The sequence below is a fragment of the Pan paniscus genome, chromosome 13 (assembly GCF_029289425.2).
Source record: "Pan paniscus chromosome 13, NHGRI_mPanPan1-v2.0_pri, whole genome shotgun sequence".
Lineage (NCBI taxonomy): Eukaryota > Metazoa > Chordata > Mammalia > Primates > Hominidae > Pan > Pan paniscus.
In genome coordinates, this window is record NC_073262.2 from 64,758,038 (window position 1) to 64,772,481 (window position 14,444).

Genomic DNA, 14,444 nt, shown 5'->3' on the forward strand with positions numbered 1-14,444 from the left:
TATTTGCCAAGTTGGAGAATTACCTTCTGTCAACAAGTCTGTGCTGGGTGAATATGAAGTAGGAGGTGTTCCTGAGCACATCCTTGAAAGGGGAAGGCTGATCCAATAGGAAAGGGGAGTTAAGCCAGAGGAACCTCTGCAGACAAGCTCTGATGAAAAGGAAACAGCCAGGAGGCAAGAGAAATTCTTCACTTAAGCTATCTAGCCAGCTGTCCAAGGAGCCATCCTTACCTTCTCTCCTTCCCTCACTCTTCACATGCCTGCACATTGTCTTACCTCCAAAATACATTCTGCATTTCTTTTTTTTTTTAAACTTATTTTCACCTCCAATGCTACCATCCTTCTCCAAGCCACCATCATCTATCACCTGGACAAACCACACCAACCCCAAACTACTATCCACACAAGAGTCAGAGGCATATTTTGAAATGTGAAAAGATCATGTCACATACTTGCTGAAATCCTCCAGGAGCTCAAAAATCATACTTGGAATAAGAGAGAAACTCCTTTCTGTGTCTGCCAGTCCTCTCTATCCCACTTTATTTCTGTCATAGCATTTGTTACCATCTGAAATTATTTCTGCACTTGCCTATAATTTGCCTGCTCTATGAACTGTAAAAGTCCAGTGGAACAGGGACATTATCTATACTGCTTAGGGCTAGATCTTAGCTCATTTTGTATTGCTATAAAGGAATATCTGAGGCTAGTAATTTATTTTTTTTAAAGATTATTTGGATCATGATTCTGGTGACTGGAAAGTTCAAGATTGGGCATTTACATCTGATGATGGTCTCAGGCTGCTTCTACTTATAGCAGAAGGTGAAGGGGAGGCTGGCATGTGCAGAGATCACATGGTGAGAAAGAAAGCAAGAAAGAGGGAGGTGCTAGGCTCTTTTCAATAATCAGCTGTTACGAAACGAATAGAGCAAGAACTCACTCACCCCTGCAGGAGGGCTCTGATCCCATTATGCAGATACCTTCCATTAGGCCTCACCTCCAACATTGGAGATCAAATTTCAACATGAGGTTTGGAGGGGACAAATATGCAATCATAGCAGGCCATATCCCCCATACCTTCAATAACACTTGACATGCAGTAAGCATTCAATAGCCATATCCCCCCACTCCCATATCTTCAGTAATACTTGACATGCAGTAAGCATTCAATATATGTTTTTGAATCGAAAAATATTGTCTTTGGCCACTGTAGGACCTTGGCCCTGAAGAGGTTTTAAATCTCATACTGAAAGAGTTTTATGCCTGGAATCAAATAATGGAAGAATATAATAGAGAAATAAGAGTCATCCATGAAACTTATGGACATGAGTTTGAGCAGGGTGGGCTTTAGAACAACTGAGGAAAACAAGAAAAGAGGGTTCCAGCCTCACAGAAATGGTATTAGGCCACAGGGACCACTAAGCTCAGTTTTGGGGTCCCCAGTTTTAAGAAGTCAGGAAAGGGGTGGATGATAAGACCTGCTTGATACTCACCTCTCCTACTCCCTCTACCTCAATCATACATCCTGAGCCACCATGGCTCCTAGAGTGCCATGAATAAAATCTCTAGTGGCTTTGGCTCTGCCTTACATTACCTCCTCTTCTAGGACCCTGAACTCATAGGTCTACTTTCTTCCTCAGTGAACCAAATAATTAAGAAATGTGCACATTAATGCCCCCAGTTAAAGAAAGCACATAGTTTATCTTTAAATTTTTAAAAGCTTCCTAGGAAGTTATAATTTTGAAGAACAATATAAAACAATACAATGCTTGGCAAATAATAAAACAGTTACTCAGTTCTAATTTCATGGTTTCAGGTTACTCTCAAATTGAGAGACACACCCTCTTTTGGAGGTCATAATGGAGCTGTGAAGACTAAAGTTAAAAATATTTACTAGATATTGATTTACAGCAATGAAAGGATTAGCATCCAACCATAAAGTAATGATTAAACATTAACTCAGAAAAACTCTCACCAAGGCATTTCTATAAATTAGCCATTCATGGGAACCAGCAGGCTCAGGGAAGGTTGGTAGTCAAAAGATTTGGATTCCCAAGATCCAGTACTTACTTGCAAACCCCTAAACTTTCACGTGTAAAAAGTCAAGATATTAATATATCTCTCTAAAATGAACTTCTCTGTGAAGATCAAATGAAATAATGTAACTTACATCAGAAGCAAAGCAAGTGTAATTTAGTGCCAGTAGGTAAATCTGAATCTATTATTACTACTAATACTAAAAATCGAAACCATTCAAAAGCTTGAGATGTCAGTCATTGCCTATATACAGCTTTATATGAGAATGAAGGCAGCAGCAGTAGGGTCTTCCTCAGGATACTTAACACATAGAGATTAGAAGCCACGAAATTATAATATTGCTATGCAAATGAGAAGTTATAACAATTATGCTAATATGGCCAAGTTGATTTTATACTTGATTACAAGCTGACAGAATGATATGGAGTTGAACAGTACTGAGTATCAGCTGTAGAGTCACATTGCCTGAGTATGAATCCCAACTTTGTGGAACTTTGAGCAAGTTCCTTAACTTCTTTGATAGTCATTGGAGCCAGCCTCCATCATGGTTCCCAATGATCTCCACCTCCTGGTATTTACACACTTGTGTAGTGCCCTCCCACATTGTATCAGGGTTGGTCTGTGTGACCAATAGTACACAGCAGAAGGAATGGTACACCTGCCACTTCTGAGGCTAGGTCATAAAAGGCAACTCAGCTTCCTGCTTAGTTCCTCTCTTGGATCCTTCATTCTAAGGGAAAGTAGCTACCATATTATCCTAAGTATGATTTAGTGCAAGTAAGTAAATCTGGACCTATTATTACTACTAATACTACTAAACAGAACCATTCAAAAGCTTGAGATGTCAGTCATTGCCTGTATACAGCTTTATATAGGAATGAAGGCATCCACAGTAGGCTCTTCTTCAGAATGCTTACGACACAGAGATTAGAAGTCATGAAATTATAATATAATTCCCACATGGTGGGGAACTGGGGCCCACACACTAGGGAACTGAGGCCTCTAGCTAACAGGCACATGAGTGAGCTTGGAAGGGGATCCTTCAGCCCCAGTCAGGCTTTCAGATAACATCTTGATTGCAACCTCATGAGAGACCCTGAGGCAGAACCACCCAGCTAAGCCACTCCAAAATTCCTTATACACAGAAACTATGAGATAATAAATATTTATTGTTTTAAGTTCTGAGGTAATTCATTATGCAATTACAGATAACTAAAGTACCCTCTCAAAGTTTCTATAAATCTTCTGTAGGAATGGAGAGGGTAATAGTACCTCTCTTTCAAAGAGTTGTTCTAAGGATTAAATGAAAAATACATTGAAAGCCCTCAGCCCCAAATTTAGCACTTAGTAAATGCATATTGGCTATTATTGTAGCTTGCATGCCTTCTCTTCCTCAAGCAAGGCGCTCCTGCATGTTATTTACAGCCACATTCTCCATGGGCCTCAGTAATTTCTTAAGTCATAAAATTTGAAAGACACGATCCAGCTCCAGTCTTTTTATATTGTCTTTCTCTGACCATCAACTGAGTAGTCTTCATTTTCTCTCTCTTTGTGATCCCCTTTGAGAAGAGAGGCAGAGATTTCTAAGATAGAGAAACTTAAGGCATATGCTATGGCTAGGGAAGCAAAACCCAAAATAACTGGCCTGAAAAAGACTAACCTGCTGACCTCATGAGCATTCCACAAAGGTTGACAATAGTTAACTGAGCAAGCTGGAGTCAACTCCAGCTTTTACAGAGCATACTGTTTAGAAATTGTCCCCTGAAACATACAAAGCTTTCATTCAGGCGCATTTCTGTGCTTTAAACCTGGAACAGATCCTGGACTTCCTCAGGCAAACCTCATAGATGCTGTCTTTTCTCTCTGATTATTCCTGTCTCCTTCACATTTGGGTTTTCTCTTATTACTGATGGATGGGTGAGCAGTCAAATTTCCTTTCCACCGAAAGAAGGTATAGAAGAAATTTACCACTAAAGCAGTGAAAGGAGCAAAAGAAGAGATATACTTCTTTTCCATAATAAAATTCAATAATAATAAAACTATTTGACAAATAACCAAATATTTCAAATTTCAGCATATAATATAGTGTAAAAGAAAAAATAAAGGAATCATAAATGCTGCATGTGAATTTTATTACCACTAAGCCATGAAGAGTTCTACAATTCCATACAAGTATTTTTACATATTTCTCACTGATTCTTGGGGAAACTGAATGCTTACATATGCAATATCCTCCTATAGTAGGATGATTGAAAAAAAATTTAAAACATACAATCATTTATTATATACACAGAAGAGGGTGAACTTTTGATTGTGCTTGGTGAAATGAATAATCTGACTTCAAGGAGATTTTATTCTTAAATATATGACAATAGTATTAAGCCTCTCTCTCTCTCTCTGGCTCCCCATTCACTAGCCCCCGTCCTGTTCTGGGTGTGTCTAGTTTTGCTAAAGTAAGCATTTCACATGGAAATGCTTGACCTCTTAAATCAACCTCTCAGGGGATGAACTTGGGTTTGCTCATGGCTTCCTCCTTCCTTTTGGCTGTTTAATTCTTTAGTTTCCACGTAATTTAGGTCTTTGCTTTGTTTTTCGATCAAATTCCTTTCCTTCCTTCCTTCTTCCTTTCCTTTCCCTTCCCCTTCCCTTTACATTTCCTTTCTCCCTACTTCCTTCCTTTTTCCTTCACTCTATTTGTTTACTTGAAAGCTTGATTGACAACATGGAGGGCATTTCTGGGTGATGACTTTGACTTTTTTGTAAGGAATGCTGACCTTTATTGTGGCACAGCCCAGGAAAGGTATTGCTGATTTAGTGAAAATGCTGCATTCCTGAGCTTTTATCTTTATTCCTGTGATAAGGCAGAAGTGTTAACAAGATGACTTCCCTTTTTTCCTTAAACATACATACATACAAGTTAAGAAATACAGACAAGAAATTACTAGAGTGGTAAATAAATAAAGCCACCATGAAACAACATCTCCACCTGGTTGTCCAAGAGGTATCCTTAGCCACCCTCTCTTTTACCTCTCTCTGTTTAACCGGTTACCGAAGTCCAGTCATTCACATTTCTGAGTAGCTCTGGAGCCTCCAAATTCTGACCTGTACCGTAAGTGTCCTGGGCCATTTCCCTCACTTTCCCCTCCAGTGTTGCTCCATTGCAACTCACCTTCCCACTGTCATGGCCAATAGTTCAGGCATGCTCAAAACATCATTCACTGCATCATCTCCAGCTTAGAATCAAACTCTTTTGCCTGTTTCCCACCCTCCTCTGGGGCCCTGGATCCTTTTATAATCCCTAACACAGGATGTGATCTCATGTCTCTGTGTTGAAACACAGGGCATTTGCATTTTCTGGAACACCTTATCTCCAGAAACTGATGTTAACTATTCAAGCTTGGCCCACAAAAGAAACCTCTTATAAGAAGTCTCTCGGCCGGGTGCAGTGGCCTACACCTTTAATTCCAGCACTTTGGGAGGCCAAAGTGGGCGGATCATGAGGTCAGGAGATAAAGACCATCCTGGCCAACATGGCAAAAACCCATCTATACTAAAATACAAAAAATTATCCGGGCATGGTGGTGTGTGCCTGTAGTCCCAGCTACTCGGGAGGCTGAGGCAAGGGAATCACTTGAACCCGGGAGGGGGAGACTTTCCCAGAAGTGTTCCTTCTAACCTCCAGAGCAGTTTGCTCAAGCACCTCTAAGTTATTTTTTTGAATCATAAGAGTAGTTATATGGAAACAAGTTGAGTCTCTCAGGAAGTCCTCCTCAAGAGAACATTCTTGAAATGTGTTCAAATTTCATTTGGAGAAGATACCAGGTGCTATTTAGCAGAAATGGCAAAACAGCTCTTCCCGGCCTGTATACCCTACCCAGCAAAACAAAATTCTCAGAGTTAACTGCAGCAAGCCTCAGATCCCTAGGCCATTTCACTGGCCATCTCAAGTGGCTTATCGAAGTACAGTATTACTTCCAACTTGCTTTAACGGAAGTTCTGATAATTACAGTTTTACTCAAACTTCCAGCGATGCTGTGATGCCTCAGTGATGTTTTGGAGAGAAACATACAGATTATTTCTATTTATATATGTGTGTATCCGCACACACATACACACATATATATGTAAAACAAGTCATATTTGTTTGCATGTTCCCACTAGCTTATACAGTTCTTGAGGTCAGGGCCTTTATATTTATATTTACAAAATTTAATCTTTGTATTTGCAGCAACTAACACGGTGCCTGGAACATAATGTAAGCCTGTAAGCCCTATATTTATCAATTGTATGACTAGCACATTCTTCTCCCACAAGGCTTTGCATGTATGGTTTACACAAAGTGTTGCTTTATGAAAATAGTTATATTTTAACAGTCCACAAGAAAGAGTCAAGCTTAAGTGGACTGTCATTTAATGGTATAAAATAGTAGCAACCACTGGTTTCTTCAAATTTCATTAGCAGTAGGTCAACCCATTCAGTTATTTAACCTTTGGCACATTTGCCTGGGCCTTGAATTGCACAGCAAGCATGGTTTTCATAGCTCTACAAACTAATTCTGAACTGTCATCCTGAAATCTAGATAAGACTCCTTGAGTATGCAAGCACTGACTATACATTCCTCAGTTGACTAAATCTTCCAGAGAGAATGCTTTAACTGGCTGACTAATTTATAGTGTGTAATGCTGAAATGAAAGCAAGTGTTTAAAAGGAAAGTAAGGCCAGGGGAGACTGAAACTAGTAGTTCTCACTTGCTTGCATCCTACAGTGAGTATTCCATTATGTGAGTGTTTTATACATTTAGGCAAGCTAAAAAGACATGAAAGTCCTTAAATAAAAGAATCCACCAAAACATCACTGATTCCAGCCCCTTCTTAAATATTATCGTGTATACCAGCTTTATTACTTAGCTCTGCAATACTGCTAAATTGGTCAATTACTTCCCTGCCTCCCCACCCTCCAACTGAATTCTCACCACCCTTGAGGGAAAACAGTCTGGGTTCCCTGTGGAACATCATTTCTCAAAACTGTATTTTGGGGCTTGCTTTCTCATTTTTCCTTTCCATTTCAGATATCCTTACTGCTGTCTTTGGGCTCTTTAAACACTGCCTTTTTTCCTTTGCCGATCACACCCAAAAACTTTTCTCAAAAATTACATGTAAATTTAAAAATTTACAAATTAAATTTAAAATTGAAATTTTAAAAATCCCGACTCTCCCTAATTTCAGGAAGCATGCATTTATTATACATAACAAGACGTGAAAGCCGCAAGAGTTGAAGCCTAAACACTGAAGACCCCGCGAAGTGAATCCAGCTGCTGCTCTACAAGCAGCAACAACAACTGGGAAGGCTTCTCAGCTACACTTCGGGGCACTGGTCCAGCCCCACGCAAAATCCCTCGTTTCCCTTAGCGTGGTAAGACGGAGCCTGACCTGAGCTCCAACTGTCCTATCTTTTTCAAATGTTTCAAACTTACTGCCTTTGTTCAGCAGAACCACGGGCACGGTGATGATGGTGACAAGCGCAGCAGCACCCAGCAGTCCCAGGAGAACCTTCCACGGTGTCTGCAAGCCGAGCAGATCAAGTCCAGTTAGAGGGAAGCGTGTGGCCCCAGTTTCCGTAGGAGGGTCGGGGCTGCTCCAGAGGCAGCAGGATTTGCAGGTGGGAGTGCGTTAGAAGAGGGAGACCGCGGGCTGGGGGTGGGGGTGGCATCTGGAGTGCGCCAGTTGGAGTTCTCTAAGGCGGGTGCCCTTGAACTTGTGCCTTCAGAGCACATTAGCGTTGGTTTCTCTACCCTTGCCCGGGTTCGGGCGTGCGTTCTGTGAGTGGCTCTCCCGGACATTCAAAGCTCGACGCCAGGGTCCTAGCAGAAACCAGGGTCCGAAAGCTAAGCGAGAGCTCTGGGACGTCCCTTCACCTGTCAGAGGGTGGCCTTGGGGCTTCCGCCTAAGGGGAGTCCCTGGTCCGGTTTCGCCAGCTTTTGGGCCATTTGGGGAGTTTGGCGAAGAGGTCCCCACAGCTCGCCCCGGGGACGTACGTGGCGCGGCACTCACCTTCATCGTCGGCGTCTCCTCGGAAGTGAGCGTTCAGAGAAGGAGCGCAGGCAGAAGTCACCGCGGGCGGCGGAGACGCGCGTCCTGCACCGCTGCTCCGGGCGGTGGAGTCACTCGCCGCTGGCAAGTTTCGGCCCCGAGTTAAACATTAGTGAGCGCCGAGCCCGCTGGGTATAAAGGCGCCGCGGGCAGGCTGCAGGGCAGGCGGCGCGGGAGCAGGCGCGCGGGGCGCGGGGCACGGGCATCCCGGCCGGGGGGAGCCCGCGAGGGCCCCCTGAGGGCGGTGTAGGGCGCTGGGCGGCAGTCGGGGCGCAGAGTGCGGGGCCCGGAGGAGCCGTGGGGGAGGGGAAAGGGCGCGCGGCCTCGGATGCGCAGACCCTGCGCCGGCGACTCGGGGACCCTGCTCCCTCTTAGCTAAAAATGACGTCGGCGTTCAGCATCTCCAACCTCACGTGGACAGGCGAGGGAACCGAGACCCAGAGAGGGCAGGGGACTTTGGCAAACTCACACAGCCCACCGCAGGCAACTGGAACTGAAACCCAGGCCTCCGTCTCTTGCCAGTGAAAGTTATGTTAGGAAGCAGTGAGGTGTCTAAAGCAGTATGAAAGGCAAAGAGAAAAGGTGATTGTTCCCTCTTGAATGGCCCTTGGAAGCTGAGTATCTGGATTCACCCTCCCCAGGGAATTTCCCGATTGTCTTGCAGGCTTACACACTCATCAAGATGACAAAAATAATGACAGTAACACTTATGTGGAACTTGACTTTTTCCCAGGTGCTGCTCTAAGCATTTACTGTGTTTGTTTTACAGGAAGGAAGACTGTACACAGAGAATAAATAACTTGGCCAAGCCATTCAGCTAGGAAGTTGTAGATCCTAAATTAAGAGTTCAAGGTCTTAATGGCTACTCTATGCGGCCTCTCATAGTCTTTTCAAGGGTTTTGGAGAAGAATAAAAGATCAGGTATGGCTTCTCCCTCCCCCAGCTCTCTATTGTTCCCTAAAGGATTATTCATTCGTTCATTCATTCCTACATCCTCCCATTTATTCCAGTCATCCACAGATGTTTGAGTGGTTACAATGTGCCAGCCTCCCTTCTAGGTACTGGAGATAAAGTGGGACAAGAGAGGTGAGGTCTGGACCCTTGGCACTTTCACGATAAAATACACAGGTAAACATTTGCCTTTAGGGCCCCCTGTGATTACTTCCACTCTTGCAGATAAGAGGATAAGGCCTCTTCAGCTTGTTCACAGCAGCTGAAAAGCAAAGCCTCTCTGTCAGTAGAGGTAAAAGATTAAGAATGCAGAGTCCGATGGGGCATTACCACATGATTATGAATTAATGCAATTTTCCATCTTTTATTTCCAATCCAGGCATTGCTTTTGAACTCAGTCATCTTTTCCCCCTTGCCCACTAGTTGCTTGTGATACATCAGTATCCTCACTCACCCCCAACTCCAGAGGCTGAAACTAACTCTCCTCCTCCCTCTTCCAACTGCTGAGGAAGACGAGTCAATGGTGTTACTGGACCCTGTGAACTGATGCTGTGAAGAGAGGCCATTTAACACGGACTACGGGGAATGGTGCCACAGGGGGCTCAGTGCTGCCCTTCACTCTCAGCATTTTGCTCACTCAGCATTGGTAAGCCACATCAGCCTCGGTGAAGGAAGTCTGGAGAGTTAAGCCTGTGCTTCATCTCCATGCCAGCACCATGGCACTCATTGTACATTCAGCAAGCCCCAAGGAAGCTGGCAGGAGGCTGGCTGACATCTACGGGACAGGTCAATTTGTTCTCTGGAGGGCACTCCATGAGACGCAAATATCTTCACACCCTGTGCCCATTTCAAGAGACTCTCTCACATGCCTCCCCCACCTTGACCTCTGTGTCACCAGTCTTTCAATCTTGTTTTTTCCAAATCCTTAAGGTAGCAGCTGGCCAACACATTAGCCACCACTGATGAGTCAGTGTAGATCTTACATTGGGCCATCTCTTCTTTCTTGCAAAATAGAAAAGCAGATGTTCTGCTCAAAGTTCTGTTTGTCAGTAAGATTTCCCTTTCTGCTGTGTTTCAGGACATCCCTGGGAGGGACTCTGATGCAGCAGCCATCTACTTATTGCTAGTGCCAGCTTACTTTGCATAACATTGACTCCTTTCCCTCATCTGTTGCCTAGTTGTAGGAAACTCCTTGTGAAGCTATAGGTGTGCACTGAGGGAGAGACATTGAGTCAATGGGAGAAGGCATCATAGAGTCTAAGTTTTCTGCTAGTCTGAGTTTCTTGTGCCTTGTGGACCTGGTGGGCTTATCTCCTTTATCATATAGATACAATTTTCGCTTAATAATAGCATGCTCCTGCAAATGCCCAATTTTATCATGTGGTAGATTAGGCAACACTCAGTTCATTAGGGTAGCTAGGTTGTGCAGTTACTTGATGTTATGGATTGAATTGTGTCCCTCCAAAAGATATATTAGAATCCCAACCTTTAGGACTTCAGAGTGTGACATTATTTGAATATAGGGTCTTTACAGAGTTAATCAATTTTTTTGAATCTTATATAGCTTTTATTTCAGTGATCAAAAGAATGCAGTAAATGGAATCTACACTAATTAACATTAGGCATGCACCTCTACCTGAAACTGCTGTTAGCTTATGATTGGCCTAAATCTTTATAACTTACTTAGGCACATCATTGAATTTTTTGTACCCTGATATACAGGGTAAGTTAATTTCTTCCTTGTGGCAGTCTAGTAATAAGAATTATGTTCACTGGCTAGATTCCTTTAAAACTAAAGACCTCTAGACTCTCAGGCTGCCTACCTTACCTTGAGACTATACTTAATATGGATATTTAAGCAAATCATCATATAGGAAAGGGAGATCATCAAGAAAACTGAAGTGTACTGTATAAACACTCTTACAGATATTTCTCTCCAGCATTGATAATCAAACACTAGATAAGGATGCTAAATTATTCTTCCCCCACTTCTGCCCTTTCTGAAAAACACAAGGATCTCCCTTGAAATCGAAATGACTCCACACAAATGAGAGACTTTTATGTATGTGGTCCCACTATCAAAATTATAGGAAGCAGTTAATGGGGCTTTGAGAAAAGCATAGTCCCGTGTACAGTAATATGCATCTAAATAGAGTTTTCCATTCACCTGTCAATTATTTTCACAAGATTAGCATTAAAAAATACAAGCAAACATATGACCCTTAAGCTTCACACACAAAAAATTGGTCTTTGTTCATTCTCAGATGACAGGATGTCCCAAAAGTAACAAAAGATGGGAGCCAGTCCTCTCATAGCTGTTTCTTCAATCATCCCATCAACAGCTCTTCATTTATTGAACTACCTTCCTTTTCCAAAGAGGTAATGCTGAGATCAGTCAGAAAGGCTTTCTGAGAAAACTGGCTTGGATTTCTGGGTCTGTTGCAGTCGATTCAAGATGAACTGGCTTGTATCAATGAAGCACTCAATGCAGTTCACAAAACAGGCCTCAGCCCGACTGTCCAACTTTGGCCCAGGCTTGTCCATGCACTTCTCCCAACAAAGTTCAGTCATCTGGTGCACCAGCTGCTGGAAGCGCTGCTTTTGAGTCTCTACCTCAATGAAAATGCTGCAATTGCGGGTCCACTGCACCCAAACCCGCCGCAGAGGAAGAGCAGGAGGAATCCATCCCAGGACAACCATGCTTGCAGAGACGAACTCCGCACCGACCTTCACGTGTCTCCATGACCTAGTTAATCAATTTAAAATGAGGTCAATAGGGTGGGACCCAATCCAATATGACTGATAACTTTGTAAAAAGGAGAGATTTGGATACAGAAAGAGACAGAGTGAAAACCATGTGAAGAAACATAGGAAAAGATGGCAGCTACAAGCCAAGGAGAAGCTTGCAGTGTGTATTCATCTGTTCTCATGCTGTTAATAAAGACATACCTGAGACTGGGTAATTTATAAAGGAAAGAAACTTAATTGACTCACACTTCCACATGCTGGGGATGCCTCACAATCATGGCTGAAGGCAAATGAGGAGTAAAGTCATGTCTTACATGGTGGCAGGCAAGAGAGCTTGTGTAGGGGAACTCCCCTTTATAAAATCATCAGATCTTGTGAGACTTATTCACTATCACAAGTACAGCACAGGAAAGACCTACCCCCATGATTCAATTACCTCCCACTAGGTCCCTCCCACAATACATGGGAATCATGGGAGCTATAATTCAAGATGAGATTTGGGTGGGGATACAGCCAAACCATATCATTCCATCCCTGGTCCCTCCCAAATCTCATGTCCTCACACTTCAAAACCAATCATGCCATGCTAACAGTCCCCCAAGTCTTAACTCATTTCAGCATTGACTCAAAAGTCCACATTCCAAAGTTTCATCTGAGACAAGGCAAGTCCCTTCTGCCTTCAACTCTGTAAAATCACAAGCAAGTTAGTTACTTCCTAGATATAATGGGGTTATAGGTGTTGGGTAAATACAACCATTCCAAATGGGAGAAATTGGCCAAAATGAAGGGGCTACAGGTGCCATGCAAATCTGAAATCCAGCAGGGCAGTCAAATCTTAAAGCTCCAAAATTATCTCCTTTGACTCCATGTCTCACATCCAAGTCATGCTAATGCAAGAGGTGGGTTGCCATGGTATTGGGCAGCTCTGCCCCTGTGGTTTTGCAGGGTTCAGGCCCCCTCCTGGCTGCTTTCACAGGCTGGCGTTGAGTATATGTGGCTTTTCCAGTTACACGGATCTACCATTCTGGGGGCTGGAGGATGGTGGCCCTCTTCTCACAGCTCCACTAGGCAGTGCCCCAGTGGAGACTCTGTGTGGGGGCTCATATCCCACATTTCCCTTCTGCACTGCCCTAGTAGAGGTTCTCCATGATGGTTCTGCTCCTATAGTACACCTCTGCTTGGGCATCTGGGAGTTTCCATTCATCCTCTGAAATCTAGTCATAGGTTCCCAAACCTCAATTCTTGATTTCTGTGCACCCACATGCCCAACACCACATGTAAGCTGCCAAGGCATGGGGCTTGCTTCTCTGAAGCAATGGCTTGAGCTCTACATTGGCCCCTTTTAGCCACAGCTGGGACACAGGGCACCAAGTCCTGAGACTGCACAAAGAAGCAAGGCCCTTGGCCTAGCCCATGAAACCATTTTTGCCTCCTAGGCCTCCTGGCTTGTGATGGAAGGGGCTGCGTGAAGTCCTCTGACTTGCCGTGGAGACATTTTCCCCATTGTTTGGTGATTAACATTTGGCTCCTCATTTCTGCAGCCAGCTTGAATTTTTCAGAAAATGGGGTTTTCATTTTAATTGCATCATCAGGCTGCAGATTTTCCAATTCCAAACCATATATTTGTGAATGCATAAAACTGAATGCTTTTAACAGTTGAATTCCATAATTCAAGTCACCTCTTGAATGCTTTGCTGCTTAGAAATTTTTGCCAGATACCTTAAAGAATCTCTCTCAAGTTCAAAGTTCCACAAATCTCTAGGGCAGGGGCAAACTTCCACCAGTCTCTTTGCTAAAACATAGCAAGAGTCACCACTGCTCCAGTTCTTAACAAGTTCTTCATCTGCATGAGACCACCTCAGCCTGGACTTTATTGTCCATATCACTTTGCCTGTTACCAGGTTCCAAAGTCTCTTCCACATTTTTGGGTATCTTTACAGTAGCACCCCACTCCTGGTACCAGGTTACTGTATTAGTCTGTTCTCACATTGCTAATAAAGACATACCCAAGACTGCATAATTTATAAAGGAAAGAGGCTTAATTGACTCACAGTTCCACATGTCTGGGGAGGCCTCACAATCGTGGCTGAAGACAAATGAGGAGCAAAGTCACATTTTCCATGGTGGCAGGCAAGAGAGCTTGTGTAGGGGAACTCCCCTTTATAAAACCATCAGATTTCATGAGACTTATTCACCATCATGAGAACAGCACAGGAAAGACCTGTACCCCATGATTCAATTACCTCCCACTGGGTCACTCTCACACCATGTGGGAATTATGGGAGCTATAATTCAAGATGAGATTTGGGTGAGGACACAGCCAAACCATATCACAGTGGATCTTTCTTTGTCTCATAGTCCTCAGGAGGAACCAATCCTGTGATGTATTGATTTTGGACTTATAGCTCCTAGAACTGAGAGATAATAAATTTCTGTTGTTTAAGCCACCCAGTTTGTGGTACTTTGTTATAGCAGCCCTAGTGAATGAATGAATATACTTGATCCATGATCATGCTTTCAGTCTCTACAGGATCCCAATAGCAAGAGAGATGCCATTTTTTAAGTAGTGAATTGTCACTGGTTATTGTAGGCAGCCTCCAAGATGGCCCCTAAAGTTTTGGA

The 14,444-nt window shown here is 43.3% G+C and overlaps 1 protein-coding gene and 1 pseudogene across 2 annotated transcripts in view; both read right to left on the reverse strand.

Moving 5' to 3' along the window:
- The window catches only part of DPP4 (dipeptidyl peptidase 4), an 82,614-nt gene extending 73,724 nt beyond the window's left edge, over positions 1-8,890 (reverse strand). The window contains exons 1-2 of one of the 2 annotated variants that reach the window (XM_003820939.5): positions 8,085-8,890; positions 7,508-7,595 (exon numbers count right to left, since the gene is read on the reverse strand). In XM_003820939.5, coding sequence (XP_003820987.3) covers positions 7,508-7,595; positions 8,085-8,090 — 94 coding nt within the window. In that variant the 5' untranslated portion in view covers positions 8,091-8,890. The remainder of the gene's footprint in view (positions 1-7,507; positions 7,596-8,084) is intronic. The other variant, XM_057301423.2, reaches the window with a different exon arrangement.
- A 2,314-nt stretch (positions 8,891-11,204) lies between these two features.
- On the reverse strand, positions 11,205-11,949 carry LOC134728699 (mitochondrial import inner membrane translocase subunit Tim8 A-like; annotated as a pseudogene).
- Between the last annotated feature and the right edge of the window lie 2,495 nt (positions 11,950-14,444).